General features: G+C 47.9%; 1 protein-coding gene across 1 annotated transcript in view; it reads left to right on the forward strand.

Annotated features, from left to right (window-relative positions):
• ARMH4 (armadillo like helical domain containing 4) overlaps nucleotides 1-14681 on the forward strand; it is a gene marked incomplete at its 3' end in the record, with an annotated part of 34868 nt that extends 20187 nt beyond the window's left edge. The window contains exon 5 of the mRNA XM_009638904.2: nucleotides 14427-14681. Within this exon, the coding sequence (XP_009637199.1) occupies nucleotides 14427-14681 (255 nt within the window). The remainder of the gene's footprint in view (nucleotides 1-14426) is intronic.
• Between the last annotated feature and the right edge of the window lie 1453 nt (nucleotides 14682-16134).

Raw genomic sequence — 16134 nt, forward strand, 5'->3', positions numbered from 1 at the left:
GCAACCACAGGTCTGTTTTCTCTGCTCTTGAATATGCTCTGAGCTCCTCTAAGGGCAAATGTGGGCTGTGGCTAGGACCAGCTTTCCTAAATGATGATGATTTGGCCAGAAGGCTGTGGCTTTCTTGGCTCTGCAGGTGCCTGTCATCCAAGGGACTTGGTGTGTTCTGGTGTGCTGTGTGTGCTGGCTGTTAAACCCAGCTTTTGTGGTCTAAACCTCTTCTGATCAACCTAGCCCTTAGTGCAGTGAGCCAGACATTTTCCTGGTGTTAGGGATCACCAATCCACATCTTGTAAAATGGGCCAAATACCACTTGGGGGATAGACTTTCTGCCTGGGGACATCACTGCCCTGGTTAAGGAAGCTTTTGAGCTGCGCCTCTGCTTTCTAATACTTTTTTCTCCATGTAGTCAGGGGGTACCACATCCTCCTGGTGGAGTGACATTTGGAAGCTTGGTTTCTGTTGCCCCAAAACTACAGTTCCTAGTGCTTACCCCCAGAATATCTTGGTGGTGCCAGGCATTTGGGAGTCCTTTCCTATAAAGCCACACTGAGCTCCAGCCCCAGGTGCTCAAGCTCTCGGGGGATGCGAGGTCAGTGCTGGGGTCCCTGGGGAGGGATCCTGGCCCTTGGGGGAGGCTGTGCCTTGCTCACCTGCGGAAGAAGTACAAGGAGCTGAGTGAGCTCTGCCAGTCTCTGCCACCTTCAGTGGGGTCTTGCTGACTTGCCTCACTGAGGGCCTGGCTCATCATTAAATATAAACCCCTGCTGTTCAGCCAGCTCTGTTTCTTGGGGACCATCTGTGCCAAACTGCCTGCGGTTAATTGCATCAGTATATTCACCTATCTGGCTTGGATGCAAAACTGTTTTAAAAATCAAATTGCATAGACAAACATGAGGTGCTTTGAATATGTCTCTAGATGAGCTTCTCTGTTGTGGACTCTGGAGAGATTAGCTGGGTGATGGATATCCTCCCACCTTGACTCTGTGGTGATACTGGTTCTACTTGCCCTTCCCAGCCAGAGAAATCCTATAAATGGATTATAGGATATGGGGACAGGACACCGCAGAGGATGAGGCTTGCTTGTCTGGGAGAGTTAATTATATCTTTTGTTCCTGTGCCCAGAATTTGGGCTAAACACTACAGCTTTCTCTGTAGGGCTTCTAGGGTCTGAAGAGATATAATTTAGTTCAGCTCGGCTGCTCAGGACCACTGCGTAAGCCTCCCAACATATTTTGAAAAGTGGCTGCTCTTTTAAAAGAAAGCATGTTCTTTTTGGACTAATTCCTTTGCTGTATATAACACCTGCTGCGGTAGGCATGGGCAGGGATGGCTGCACGCCTTAGGCATGGCACATTTGGGGGGAGTGACTTCGCACAGTGGCAGGTAGCCTGCTGTGTCCCCTCTGCTGCAAGAGCCTTGCAGGGTGTAGCTGAAACCTGGTAGAGAGAGGACACCAGGAGCTGGCTCCTCTTGGCTGTGCCTCAAGAAGCTCCTGTCCCCATTCCATATGGGATGTGATCCAGGGATGCAGTGAGGCTAACCGTGAGGGACATGGTTTAGTGGTGGAGCGGCAGGGTTAGGTTAAAGGTTGGACTCAATGATCTCAAAGGTCTTTTCCAACCAAAGTGATTCTATGATTCTATAAGCAGAAGGTAGGTTAGTGCACTTCCTACAAGGACCTTGAAGGTTGTGTTGTCCTTGCAGTCTTAATCCTAAACCAGCAGTTAGTACAGGACTAGCCCGCTGCCCGGAGCGATGATGCCTCAGCCGTCGCAGCATGGGTCACAGGCCAGTTCAGTGTGAGCAGCGTACAGCACCGCAGCCTGTGGCTGGTGGGGAGGGTGGGGCCTGTATCTGTCAGTGCAGACTCAAGGTTTGGTTTTCTTGTGTGCCAGCACCCTGACTGGACAGCAAAAATTCAGCTGAAATGGCTGGAGGTGGTGATTGTGAAGCAAGGCACGTGAGATAGAGAATGGGAAGATGCCTCTGCATTCATCAACCCATGCTAAGATTAACCTCCTCTGACACACAGGGCAGTGTTAACCTTCCAAGGCTGCCCAGATGCAGCAGGAACCTCTTGATGCACCCGTTTCAGCCCACACATTTGTAGAAGCCCTTCAGCTGTTAGACCCCTGCATACTGCCCTTGCTGCATCCAAACTCATCAGGAAAACCAGTTTAAAGCTCAGTGTGACCTGCTCCTTGCAGCTGAGTAAGCTCCAGCTTGACCCACTTCAGCATTAACTTGGCATTTTGAGACAGTTGTTTATGGTGGTGATTTTGGGGAGGAACAAATGATCTGGATCTTGCTACTCTCCTGTAGCGTTTTGGAAGGTAACTAAAAAGGATGTTATTTGTTGGTGTTTCTCATTTGCCTATCCTAATTTTTTGTGTGCACACCTTCCACACCTCAAAAATATCCGAAACTGCTCTGCAAGAGTGCATAAGCCCTAAGGCTGGTTCCTCAGCCATCTAGGCTTGCTTCAAGCTGTTGGTGCTGCGGGTGAGTTGCTTGCACAGTTCAGCTGCTGTGTGGGCTGCTGGATGTGGAGGGTGCTTAAGAGCTTTCCAAGAGCAGGAGATGCTCTATCTGTTGTATGGTGTCAGGAATGGTCAATAGCTCTGTGAAAATGGGCAACTTACTCAGCTGCTCTAGAGGGAGGAGATCTGAGCTGTGTAGCCCTTGAATGTGAAGTGTTCCTCGTTACTCAGGCTGGCTCCCAACCTGTGGCTGGCAGAACCCTGGGCTTTGTGGTGGGGGATTTGGAAAGGCAGTGTTGGGTATCTGCTGCTTAGGACAGCGCAGTGCTGTTTCCAGTAACTCTGCCACCTCGTGCAGCATTTGGCTGTGGAGAAGCCCATCAGTGATGCTGGAACGTGGCTGGCACCATCCTTGGGATCCAGCTGATTGTGTCCCATGGTCATGGGGTACTTCCCGTCTGAACCTTGTCTGTTTGCTGTGCTAAAAGCTGTTCCAGAGCAGTGCCAGTGTGAAGCTTTAGGCTCTCTGACCTTAACATATTAGTGATATTTTAATACCTACTTGTGTCTGGGATTAAACAGTTCCTACTGCTCTTTACTGACCTGTGTACTCAAGTTTACCCTTCCAAGGAAATTGTAGCTTAACTAATTTTGGTGAGAAGAGCCCTCGTCGTCTTCTCCATTCTCTGCTTGCTTCCCCTGCATCTTGTTCTTGTACACAGTTGTCTAAGCTTGTGTCACGCTTCAGAAGTGGAGGCAGTGTTGCCTTTTTTCAGAAAATACTTCAGAACTTGTAGCTGTTTACATAATTTTTATAAAAGACCCTTCAACTTCTCCTTACATTTTTCCTCTGAGCTGTGTCACAGAACAAGGAGCCTTCTTTTTTTGGATGCAAGGAGTATTTTTGCTGGAAGTCAAGTCTCTGACTGGGATTGCTGTTTGGACCCTGACTGTATGGATCAAGACCTACCTCATTAAATCTCTGCAACCTCATTAAAAATTTAAATGAGGTTGCAGGTGTGTAAATAAGACAGGCACTTAGCCCAGCATGGTTAATTAGCTTGATACTATAATTCCTCACCAGCTCTTTGGATATTGGCTAAATTGGCAAGGAACAGATGATTTAAAACAAAACACACGCAAAATGGATTAATTATTAAATGTTCTTGGGTACACACTTCTTGTCTTGCTTCCAGTTTATTGCTGCCACTGGAATGGGAACTGCTGTCCCTCTGGTGCAGGTTGACCTCTGTGTTCTTCACTGTAGATGGTAGTTCATCCCTGATTCTCCTCCTTTGTAGTGGAACACTGTAAAAAGGAAAAAGTGACAATTTTATATTGAAATTAAGCTTTTTCTTGCTTTTCGTGGAAGTGTTTGACCAAAGACAACATCTCTGCTGCTAAATCTGGTGGTGACTTGTTTTGTTTTATGAAATCTGTCTGAGAGTTGAGCATGGAGGGTGATGGAGCCCTTAATGAGTTGGGAGCTTGTGGGTGAATGGCTGAGAGGGTGCTGGGCTAGTTAAAGGCTTGTTAAGAGGAACGGCGAGGAAAATCCTGCTGTGTGGAGCCGGTGGGCTGAGCTCAGCCTTGTCCGTGCTTCCCTGGGATGGGAGGCAGAGTGTGGTCCGGCCACCCTGCTCTACCATGAGTGCACTGGCAGCTCTGACAAAGCTAAAACCACACCATGTCTCAAGGGGCTGAGCGTGCCAAATGAGGGCTTTATCTCAAATACCCTATCTGCTGTGCTTTATGGTCTCTGACAGCCACTCCTGCAAGAATCTCTGGGAATGGTTTAAAGTGTCACCATGTTGTCTTTCCCAGATGTTTGGAAGCGGCATTGCCTGCCCAGCTGCTCTCTGGGTGGAGGTAAGCGGCACAGCTGTTTTACTCTTGAGTTTTGGGAAGGGAAAGAAACTTCTCTAAGAAACCTTGTTCTTTGTGATATTCTGGCGCTCTTCTGCCTCCAGCAGGTTAGATATTTCTTAGTCTGACTTTCTTGGTTGCTGTTCTGGCTGGGCTGTGCTTGAATTTTTAACTGTATCCAACTTCTTGTTTGTCCAAAAGATTAGAGTTCACTTAAATATTACTTTAACGTAGCCTTCCCATGCTTATCTTCAGGCTTAAACAAAAAACAGAAGCCCCCCTGCCAGTTGCTATTGAAAGGTAATTGGGTCTGCATGGGTGAAAGTTTTTAATGAGTTTTTGTTTGTTTTAATCTGGGGCTTAAGCAGTTCACCCTCGCTGCTCTGGGTAGGTGGATTCAGATAAGCAGGTATGCGGCGGTTTCTTCCACAGGCTCTGCAAGGAGCGTTTTCATCCAGAGCTGCTGATGGCTGGGGTCCATGTGGGGGTTAGTGCTGCTGATGGGGCTTCTCTGGGGAGCTTTGGGCATCTGCACCCAGGCAAACCACCCTGCAAATTGGTTTAGCTCTTTCATTTCTGCTTCCTGCCAGGCGCAGGTGGGATGCTGCCCCTCTTGTTGATCTGATGCAGGATGCAGTGACTGGAACACTGGCTTTTTACCTCATTTTTCTGGGAAAAGTCATAGGCTTTTTCTCTTTTTTTAATTAACAAGTTGTCTTTAAATGGGGGGAAATCTCATGGTGTGTTTCCTCCTGGCTGACATCAACCCTTCAGGCCGTGTGGGTGCAAGGACAGGCCAGCAGCGTTGTTCTGAACCTCTTCATGAAAATCCCCTGGGGAGAAGCTCTGCCCTTGACAAAGGACGGGGAAGGCTGCAGGAGGGCAATCGAGGACTTAGGAGCATGAGCTCTGAACTAGAAGTGGGCTGAGTGGGCTTGCAGTCATCCTCCCTTCTGGCACCTGGTAGGACTTGAGCTAAAACCTAGGTACCCTGGAGACTTTTGCCCATAATGACAGATCCACCCCCTAATCTGTCATCTGTGATGGATCCATGCTGGGTTTGTCTGGAAAGTGAAGCTTAAATCAAATGTTTACATAATTCTTGGGCTGTTGGTTGTTCCTTTCAGGCAGTGTGGTCGAACTGGATATTTCTGAAGAGATGCCATCAACCAGCTTTTTTGCAAGAGAAAGTGGAATTAACATCTCTGCTGGGGCTTATTTTTTTGTGATTGGGGAAAAAGTTCCATGCCCACAGCCCTTTTTGTGTGAAAGGATTTTGTTGAGAGAAGTAAACTCTGTATTTGCCTTCATCTGTCTTCTTCTGCCCTGTCTGCTTACAGGTCATGGTGTTTAAATCTGGACAGATTTGAATGCCCTCACTTGATAAATCACCTCTTATCTTCATTTTTACACCAGTTAGTTCAACAACTGCATATCTCCAGTTAGAAGAGCTGTTCTGTGGGAAACTAGGGAGCAAACTTGTTATAGTCCATACTGTGTATTCTGCAGCGTTCTGGTTTTTCCCCTTTAAAATAACCTTGTGTTGCTAAACCTACTCTCTAGCCTGGCTCAGCGTGAAAGCAATTTTATGATGAATGCTGCTGGAAATACAGCTCTTAGGAACGATTGTTTCTGATCTTAATACAGAAGCAGACCTGTGCTCCCTGCTGGAATTTTTTTATTTAATTTTTTTTTTCAAAAGCTCTTCAGTGCCTCCGATCCCCTGTGATGAGCCATGAGCCAGGACTGAAAAAGCAAGTGTGAATCCCCTCAGATTTGTGGGGGAAGTAGGTTAGGATCAGAATCCAAATCTCTCCTTGCAATGTCAAAGAGCCCTCTGCTGGGACGCAGCTTCTGCAGCGCTTGGGCTTTGGCCAGCAGAGGCTGAGGACTGTTGTGAAGCTCAAACATCAGCTCAGCTCTGCTGCTGGGGGTATGTTCCCTCTCCTAGATGTGGCAAGGATTTTCCTCTGTTACAGAAAAGCTTTGGACATGTAACGTCTCTTCTTTTGAAACTTATATGGGATAGAATCATAGAGTGCTCTGGGTCAAAAGGGACCCCTAGAGGTCACCCAGCCCAACCCCCCTGCAGGGAGCAGGGACACCTTTAACCAGATCAGGTTGCTCAGAGCCCTGTCCAACCTGGCCTTGAATGTTCCCAGGGATGGGGCCTCCACCACCTCTCTGGGCAACCTGTTCCAGTGTTTCACCACCCTCATTGTAAAGAATTCCTTCCTTATATCCAGTCTAAACCTCCCTGTTTTAGTTTAAACCCGTTGCCCCTTGTCCTGTCACACCAGGCCTTGCTACAAAGATTGTCCCCATACAATTAGGGTTAGGTTATCTTGCTTTGTTTGGTAGGATCCCACCTGACAGATGTGTTCTTCCCAATATCCCTTTCCTTACCTTTGTGCAATAAGCCAGATGCTGATACTTCACAGGAGAGACCATGCCTCATTTGGCTCCCCTTCCAGAGCAAAGTGTTTAAAATTACATTTGTGCAACGTGGTCTGCAAATACCCCTGACAGCTTTGCAGTGAACGTGCCTGGGCTTGGCTGCACTTGCCAGTATGGGGGGGGCTCTACCCTGGTGATTTTGCATAGCTTCTGTGCCCACTGCTTGCTTGGGTATTTTGACCCACCGTGGTGCAGTACTCTGCCCAGAAAGCTGTCTGCACATAACGAGAGCCCATCTACCTTCCTCCCAGCCGTCTCCTTCCAAGCTGTTGCAAGCACTTGTTCTTGGCAGCATTTTGGAGATGTCTGAGGCTGACATGATTACTGATCATGCGAAAGCAACAGATTAATAATAAAAGAGGGTTGTCCTAGAGAGGCCTTCCTGCTTTGACAGTCAGCTGTGATTGTAAAAGCAATGCAGAAAATGAACCTCACTGGAATAAAGCATTTGGCAGAGACTTCTTCATGCCTCCTCTTCTTGCTCTGGCAAGAGGGGATAGCCATAGGCCACCATCCTGTTGTTATTTACGCTCCTCTGCTTCTTGTACTGTAAGCACACATGGGTGACCGAGGTCATTGCTGCCGTATGGATGTGAAGTGGAAAAAGATAAGCTATGGGGTGCATGGTGGACAGGACACTTGGGTCTGCCCCTGCTGCCCTTTTCCTCTGTGAGGGGCTCCAGTACACACAGGAGAAGTTGCCTCCTTGGATGCTTGGCCCATCTGTGAAACGGGTGATATTCTTCTCACCCTGGTGCAGCATCCCTGGGAGAGGGTGGGACTGATTTCACATAATTCCTGATTTCATACCATAGAAGAGTTATAGCGGGGGCACAAATTAATACAGGACTGCTCCTGTAGCTCGCTCTGTCCAGCCGTTTGAAGTCTGTAATTTAACACTTACGAATCCCCTTGGTGTGTAGCATAACCAGACCCATAGATGGAGGAAAGAGAGGTAGCTTTGACCAAAATGTTGCCCTAAGAGGCAGCTAGTTTGGTGTCTGTGGGGCTGTTACAGAGGTTGAAGCAGACCCTTGGTCCTCTGCCCTGCTTTGGCCAGCCAAAACTTCTTGAAAAGTAAAATTTTGCTCAACAGTGTGTGAACCCAAGCTTCCCCCATCATAGCACAGCTGGGTGTCATCATGTCCCGTAGCACTCTCCTTCACGGGCACGTTTTGCAGGTAGGTTCTAGACCTGCGCGCTCTGCAGCTGGTGCTCAGCTCGCAGGAGCCTTTGCTTAGCACTTGGACAGGAGGGGTCTTGGCATAACTGCATCTCCCTGGAGTCATGCAAAGAGTGGGCTCACCACTGGAAACCAATTAGCACTGGGGACTGTATAAAATGATGGATCAGACTATCATGAAGCACAATGATGCCCTGTGTTACTGTCTAGACATCATTGTCCTCGAGTTTGGTGTGAGGGAGGCTGCAAAGGGAAAGGACAGAGAAAATGAGAACTTCGGGTTTTGTCCTGCAACCTCCTCTTGATTTAATTTTTTTTTCAGTGTGAAAACTGAAAACTTCCGCTGTGAGTGAATCTATCGCCTTCTAATGAGAGACTCTTGCAGCTCAGGGCACAGCAAGCTATTTTTCTTGTGCGCTAAACTTGACAAACGATGGTTTCTTGAATCTTCTGAGGAGTAAAAAGTGTTTGCAAATGTTAATGGAAAATATCTGTAGAGAGAAACATCCATACCCACTGAAAACAGAGGTCCCAATCCAACTCCCTTGCCTTCAGCAAGGTTATGGCAACAGTGGCTTCGTCTCCAGCTCGTTACATGCCACTATACCAAAACAACTCTTCTTCGTTGCCATCGCAGCCCGTTTGTAGCACGCTCCTGACGGTGGCGTTTGCACCAAGCGCAGCGCTGAGTGCTTTGCTGGTGTTGCTCCCACGTGGTGTGGGCTTACCCCGTGCTAATAGCCTGACCAAAGCTGTCTATGAGGAACAGGTTGTTGGCACTTTGAGTTGCCAGGAGGAAGAGCTGTCCTGTGATCCCCTTCCCTGCAGCACTGGATGGTCCAGAGAGGCCAAGGTCCCACTTTGCAGTTGATTTGTGAGGTCCCTGCTGCCATCACAGGCTGAGGCTTTTAAAACTCATGGGATGCTGGCTGTTGTCCTGCTGCTTCAGAAACTACTGATGGTGGGTTTGTGCTGGGCCAGGGAAATGCCTCTCGAAGGACCTGTGAGGTGGTGTCATGGTTTAACCGGCAACTCAGCCCTCAACAGCCGCTTGCTCACGGCCCTGTGGTGGGATGGGGGAGAGAATTGGAAGGGTAAAAGAGGAAATTCATGGGCTGAGATAAAGGCAGTTTAACAGGTAAAGCAAAAGCCGTGCACGTAAGCAGAGCAGAACAAGGAATTCATTCCCTGCTTCTCACGGGCAGGCGGATGCTCAGCCATCCCCAGGACAGCAGGGCTCCATCACGTGTAACGGTGACTTGGGAAGACAAACACCATCACTCCCAATGTCCCCCCCTTCCTTCTTCCCCCTCAGTTTCTATACTGAGCGTGACGCCATATGGTCTGGAATAGCCCTGGGGCCAGTTGGGGTCAGCTGTCCTGGCTGTGCCCCCTCCCAGCTCCTTGTGCCCCTGGCAGAGCAGGGGAAGCTGAGAAGTCCTTGCCTGGTGTAAGCACTGCTCAGCAACAACCAAACCATCAGTGAGTTATCAACATTCTTCTCATCCTAAACCCAAAACACAGCACTGTGCCAGCTGCTAGGAAGCAAATTAACTCTGTCCCAGCCGAAACCAGGACAGGTGGTCTCATTTCTCTCTGTCAAGCCACAAAAGTCATCACGGATATGTACGTTTTTGTAGTGAAAAAACATTTTTTGAAAAAAGCATAGAGAGCTTTTGCCACCCTGAAACAGCAAATCCCATCCTATGGATATCACTGATGGATCAGTCCAGAGCCCCATGGTAAAGCCATCTCCGGTGACTATTAATAAACCTGGGAACCCCCAAAACCTCTGCTAAAAACTTGTTATTTTGTATCAGACTTGTTTTCTCAGCACTCTCATATAGCTTCTCCAAACTTGAAAATTTGAATGCCTGTTACAAGCTTGTCAAGTCCTTCAAAACTAAAATCTTTGACCTGTGAACTGGGAATCTCATTTCCTAGGGGATTCCCACTGCTTGCGTCTTTCTTAGGTTGTACCATTGTCACAGCAAGGAGGTGTAAAGTGTCTTGGTTTTTTTTCTTTCCTATTTCAGTGAAGGCAAAGCAGAACCTACTTTACAGAATACAGTGCTTATTTAGTCTGTCAAAGAGTGGTGGATTTTGGATTTCTTCACTCTTGGAGATGAGTCTTTAACTCTGCTCTAGACTGCTCTTGCATTACTGTAACTGCAGCAGAACATATGAATGTCTGCTTGGACTACAAGTGTTTCAGTGCTGAAGTCTCCTGGTATCACCAGGAGAGGAGACAGGGTGCCATCCCTTCTTGATAGGTCCACGTGGCATATCACAGGCAAGCGCGAGGATTCGGTGCATGCAAACGGAGTAACAGGATCAGCTTATATGTGACAGAGGAAGATCCTGTAGAGCAAGGATGTCTCGGAGCAGAAACTGCTATGGGTGCTGTGTGCCTGCCATGAGAGCAGGGGCACTCGTGGCCACTGTCAGATGTTCAGAGATGCTCCTACAGCTGGGCTTTGGGTGAATGCCTGATGGTGGATCGATTCATGGCTGGGGCCAAGAAAACTTAGTACTTGCAATTTTTTTGGTCGGAGACTAGTGCCTTGACCATGAGACACTAGCGTTCCGTTATGTGTTTATCTTGCTGCTTTTGTGAGATGGGCCTTAGCCAAAACTGAAGAATGTATATGAGCATGATCCACAAAATAGTTCACAACAGGCTGCAAATGCACATGAAAATCCAAATGCCTTCTGAATCCGCTGGGCTTTGCACTTTCAGCCGTAGCTACCTTCAGTCTCTTCTGAAGACATTTAGACATTAGGAAAAATTTCTTCACAGAAAAGGTTGTCAGGTTCTGGAAGGGGCTGCCCAGGGAGGTGGTCGAGTCCCCACCCCTGGGGGTATTTAAAAGATGGGTAGATAAGGTGCTTAGGGCCAGGGTTTAGTGGTGGGATGGCAGGGTTAGGGTAACGGTTGGACTTGATGATCTTAAAAGTCTTTTCCAACCTAGATGATTCTGTGATTCTTTTCTTCCAAGCTGCTGCTGAGGCCTCTGAAAGGCCCCAAAGTGCCAATTTAGGAGGGAAAATGTGAGTTTTGTAAAAGGCTCTCGTGTGAAGCACAAACCTCCAGCGTGAGGTTCAGCTGTGTGATGCTCCCTTCCACTTCCCATCCTGTGAGACGACCAAGCGTTACCTGCACCCTGCCCACGGCTGCTGGGCTCCTGTTGCACCTCTGCGCCTGAAATAGAACATTGGTGAAGGTTGTCATTTTTTTTAAAGCGTAGCTTCCTCCTTGTGACCACCAAGTGGTGCTCTGCGCTGCACCTTGCAGCAAAGCAAGCTGTTGGCATTTTGGGATGGGGGTTTACAAAGCTGTTTGCAGAAGTAGGAATGAGTTACTAGGGGAGGAGGAAACAAGTTAAGAGCCATTTCTTTTCCCCTCGCAGCGGCTGTGCTACAGGGACAACATTATTCACATCTCCATGCTGGGGCTGCGCGATGATTGATGGAGCTCGGTGATGATCAGACGTGATAAGTAGTCTCGGCACTTTCAATTTGGGTGTTCGGCTTGGCTGCCTGCTAGACTTTGGAGGCACAGAGATGGCTATCTGCTGCTTCAAAACTAGATCCTGGCAGGTGTCTCGCATTTGCCTTGCTAAAATCACAAGAAGCTTCTAAAAACCGTGTCCTGAACTAGTTTTTCAGCGATAAATATCTGATCCCAGTTTTTTTTTTTTGGCTGCATTTTCACCCAGTCCATCTTAGGAAAACCTCTGTTCGTGTTCCTCTGCTCCAGCGTGCTTGCTGTTTAGTGTCTTTGCTATTAAAGTTTAGAAATGTTTATAGCTGTGTTGCTCTCAGCAGAGGCAAAAGACCTACATTAGCTTGTCTTTGCAGGTGTCGTGGTTTAAATTTAATTTCCTGCAAGCACTCTCCAGGTGCCATTCTCAGGTTTACAAAAGATGTGCATTTTGTATGAAAACATGCAGTTTGATGGAGAAAATTCTTATGTTGATTTGAAATGACGGGCGCGTTAGAAGACAGAAACTGCCTATAAAATGTAATGGGAATTTAAGGGGCTAACTGCATCCCTGTAAGCTCCATTAGATGCTCTGTGTGGTATAATTGTTTGCAGGAGTGATCATTCCTTTCCAAGTACTGAAAGCCAGGCTATAGCAGGATGATGCAGCTAAATTCAAACAGCAGCTCATTTATATGAAATGCAGGCCTAGAGCAGAAGGTGGCAAGTAGGATTGTCTTGTCTGGCGAGCTGGAAAAAAACATGCAGTGTTTTAAAGCAAATCCTTGAATTAGGAGGAAAGGAGATGCCATGTTATGGCATAGCGAATGCCGTGGCTTTATAGAATCATAGAATCATAGAATCCCAGGCTGGAAGGGACCTCAAAGATCATCTGGTCCAACCTTCCTGGGCAAGAGCACACCCTAGACAAGATGGCCCAGCACCCCGTCCAGCTGCTTCTTGAAAGTGTCCAGCATGGCCGAGTCAACCACTCCCCTGGGGAGATTATTCCAATGGTTGACTGTTCTCATGGGGAAAAATTTTCCTCTCATGTTCAGAATCTTCTCAGAATTAAGTTGTACCCATTCCCCCTTGTCCTCTCCATGTGACTCCTTGTGAAAGGGAGTCTCCATCTTCTTTGTAGCCACCCTTTAAATACTGGTATGTGGTGATGAGATCCCCTCTGAGCATCCTTTTCTCAAGGCTGAACAAACCCAGCTCTCTCAGCCCATCCTCATACAGCTAAGAGAGGCTTCCCAGCCCTTGGATCATCTTGGTGGCCCTGCTGTGGACCCCCTCCAGCCTGCCCACATCTTTTTTGTGTAGCAAGGGCCAGAACTGTACCCAGTGCATCGATTTCTCTAGGAATTCCAACCTGTGAAGTAGAGGCCAAAGGAAGGAGGCCAGCTCTCCCCAGTTAATTCAAGTCAGATAGCCACCAACTAAACAGCTTCCCCAAAGCTCCCCAGTTTGTTTCTTGAGTGTTTTGTACCATTGCATCCTGCAGCAGAAAGGAGAAGAGTGAAGCAACACCTACTTTGCTTACAGCAGGTATGATACGTGCAGGTGTCCTACCTCAGCAGCTCCATCTTATTGCAGTGTCTGTAACCTATGTGAGGTACAACTCCAACAGAAATAAAGGGATACCTGGATAACAAATGTTGATTTTGCTGGATTGTTAGTTTTTAGCATGGTCTTAGACCCCAGCTAAACCAGATGCTCATACAGGTGTGATGGGCTCTCCCAGTTGGAACACATCAGGAGGGAGTTTTTCTACAGGGCCGAGCAGAGCTTCTTGTAAATCAGATAAAGTGCATGAATTTTATGTTTCAGCTTTCGTCTTTGCAAAAACTAACCATCAGAAATTCAAAGCATGTCATTAGTCCAGATACTATCTTTTCATGGTGGGTAGCTCCATTAGTAGCTACTAAATAGCTCAGATGAAAATTCTGGCTCAGGAGATCCTTGCGTCTTTGATAACTAAAAGCTGGGAAGAGAGGCTGTGGGAAGATGGGCTCTGTGCCCTGCTCTGGTCTTTCTCCAGCATCCATGGCTAGTTGTGGTCAGAGATGGGATGTGGGCAGAAAGCGCCTTTGGTTTGATCCAGTACAGTCGTTCGCGTGTTGCCATTTTAGACTCTGGCAATAAAATACGGCTTCAATATTTATCTCTCCATATGTTAACGGTACAGTCAGCTTTGGAATAAGATGGTATCTGCTCTAGTGGAGAATCCACAGGGATTTCCTTGGCGTCACATTTGTCTGCTCTCGCGTGAAGTGTTGGCTGGGCTGCCTTCTTTCCAATGCGGAGTTAAGGCTTCCTTGGTCATACCTGTGGTGCAAATCTGTTGTGACAGGAGTGCCCGTATAAACCTGCTGAGGGTCACTACCATCACCGCTGTTCTCCTGCACCCAAGAGACGATCTGCCAGCACCCATCAAAGCGAGATGCTTTTTTTATGGAGGAGCTGTATAGGTCTAATTGGGCTGGACAGTGGTGTCCTTTCCAGAGCTGTGAAAGGCCTAATAAAAGTTGAAAATAGAACCAACTTATTGCTGCCTCCAAGATTGGAAATCGGGGACATAGTTCTCACCTGAGCTGAAATGAGTTGAGCAGAGCGCTCTATAATTATATATACTCAGGTGTTTGTACAAATGCACATGTTTGTTTGTACTCTGCTATTAGGAAGCAAAATAACAGTTTTTGCTGCTAATGCATTTGGCAGTCTAAGGCAACATCTCATTGTTACTTAGCAACTTCAAACGGTGGTGAGCTCTTCCAAATTAACCCCTTTGGGTGTCTTTCCTGTTAGAAAACGGGCAGAAGTTCATTCAGCTGGTCTGCCTTTGGAGAATTGGTATCAGCTGGCTGTCTTGGTGCTCACCTATAGAGATGTATGAACCTTCTGTCTTGTGGGATCTTTCCTGATGTTGCTTTTGTGTCTCCCTGGCCAGAGGGTGAGGAAGAGGAAGAGGATGAAGAGGAGGAGGAGGAAGAAGAAGAGGAGGAGGAAGAAGAGGAGGAGGACAAAGATATAGATTCGATGGATGAAAGTATGGAGGGTGACACGGAGCTGCCAGGTTTCACGCTTCCAGGCGAGACCTCCCAGGAGCCCATAGCTGGCCTGGAGAACCCTGTGGCCCAACTGGCTGGGGTATCCTACCAGGTTCCCGACACCATCGAGTGGGAGCAGCAGAACCAGGGCCTGGGTAAGAGAAAAAGCCCCTTCTTCCTTTACCCTTGCAGAAGACATGTCTCCCGTGCTTCACTTTGCATGGGACAGCCCCTTGTGCCAGGGAGTCTCACAAGTTGGCTCTCAAGCTAAACACAGAGAAGGTTCATGTCTGAGGAAACCCCATCCCTCAGTGATGACTGGTTGAACTGGGACAGGTCCCAGGCAGTGTGACCTGAGTTTTCGTTTGGGGGAGAGCTGCTCTGAATACTTCAGACCTGCTACTTCATTCCCAGAGCTTGGTGTTGTCTTGCTCTGAGGGTAGACAAATAAATACTTCTCAGGTGAAGGGAAATTTCAGTGCCCTTTGCCTGAAATGGGTTGGGTGCAGGGATATACAACATGTGAGGGCAAAACGAGTAGGTCCTTGTATTGGATGGTTGCCATGCCAGATTTGTTTCACGTGTCCTGTTATCCCGTCAGGCTGGACAGGAGTTGTGTGAGGGGAATAATTCTAAGTCTTTAAGACTTTCTGGTTGGCTTTGGTAAGATGAATTGAAGAAGTATGTGCCAGTCCTCAGAGGAAACGTGTGTAAGAAACATAAGGTTATGATGGCAGTTGCATCAGCAGCTTTGTGTTCTCATCTTACTCATTTCCCTGGTGCAGGATCTTTGTGGTATCGAGCAAAAACACGAGAGGAGCAGCGTATTTTGTGCACTCAGGGGTGCAGTGGGCTGGCTTGGTGAGCTCTGTACGATGGCTGGCAATAGTGAGGAGGTAGCATCGAGCTGTTAACCACCTAAAGCTATTTGCCTGGTTCAGGACCATGAGTAGGAGGATGGATGGCTTGGTACAGCTTTGCTTCTGAATCAGTCAATCTTGGCTAAGGGTGCCAGTGCTTTGTAAAATGTTGAAGAGAGGCAGAGGTTTCCAAACTCCGAGGTGTGTCCCCACACACCAGACATCACGTTGTGCAGCATGGAGGAAGATGGCACTGATACCTCTTCAGGGTCCTCGGTACATTTAACCATGCCAGCTAGGGTGGCTGATGCAATGTCATCTGGCTTGGGTCCTCGGGGGGCTCTGACGGGAGTCCTGTTCCCAGAACAGGGTGCAGGGCAATGGTTAGTATGTCCAGAGGGGTGTCTGGAGACTGCTGAAGATGCTCTTGTGTATGATACAGGATGTTGCCATGAACTTTGGGGCTACGGAGGAGGTTGTTCTGCATAAGTCATCAGGCACAGCTCTGTTCTTAGCTGATGCAGATCTGAACTGGAGCCATGGCTGTGTTTCCAGCCCTACCAGCTTCGCTGCTGGAGGAGGAGGCTCAGGGTGGGAGATGCCTGTCAGACGTGTTGGTCAATGAGGCAGGTGAGAAAGCAGTGACCAGAGGCTGAAGCTGTCCCTGGTATGCAGTGAACCTCTCTGGCTGGAGAGACTGTAATAATTGTGCACAAAAAATAAGCAGACCTGGGCTATGAGACAATAT

The sequence above is a fragment of the Egretta garzetta genome, unplaced genomic scaffold, assembly GCF_000687185.1.
Source record: "Egretta garzetta isolate BGI_Z169 unplaced genomic scaffold, ASM68718v1 scaffold485, whole genome shotgun sequence".
Taxonomy (NCBI): Eukaryota; Metazoa; Chordata; class Aves; order Pelecaniformes; family Ardeidae; genus Egretta; species Egretta garzetta.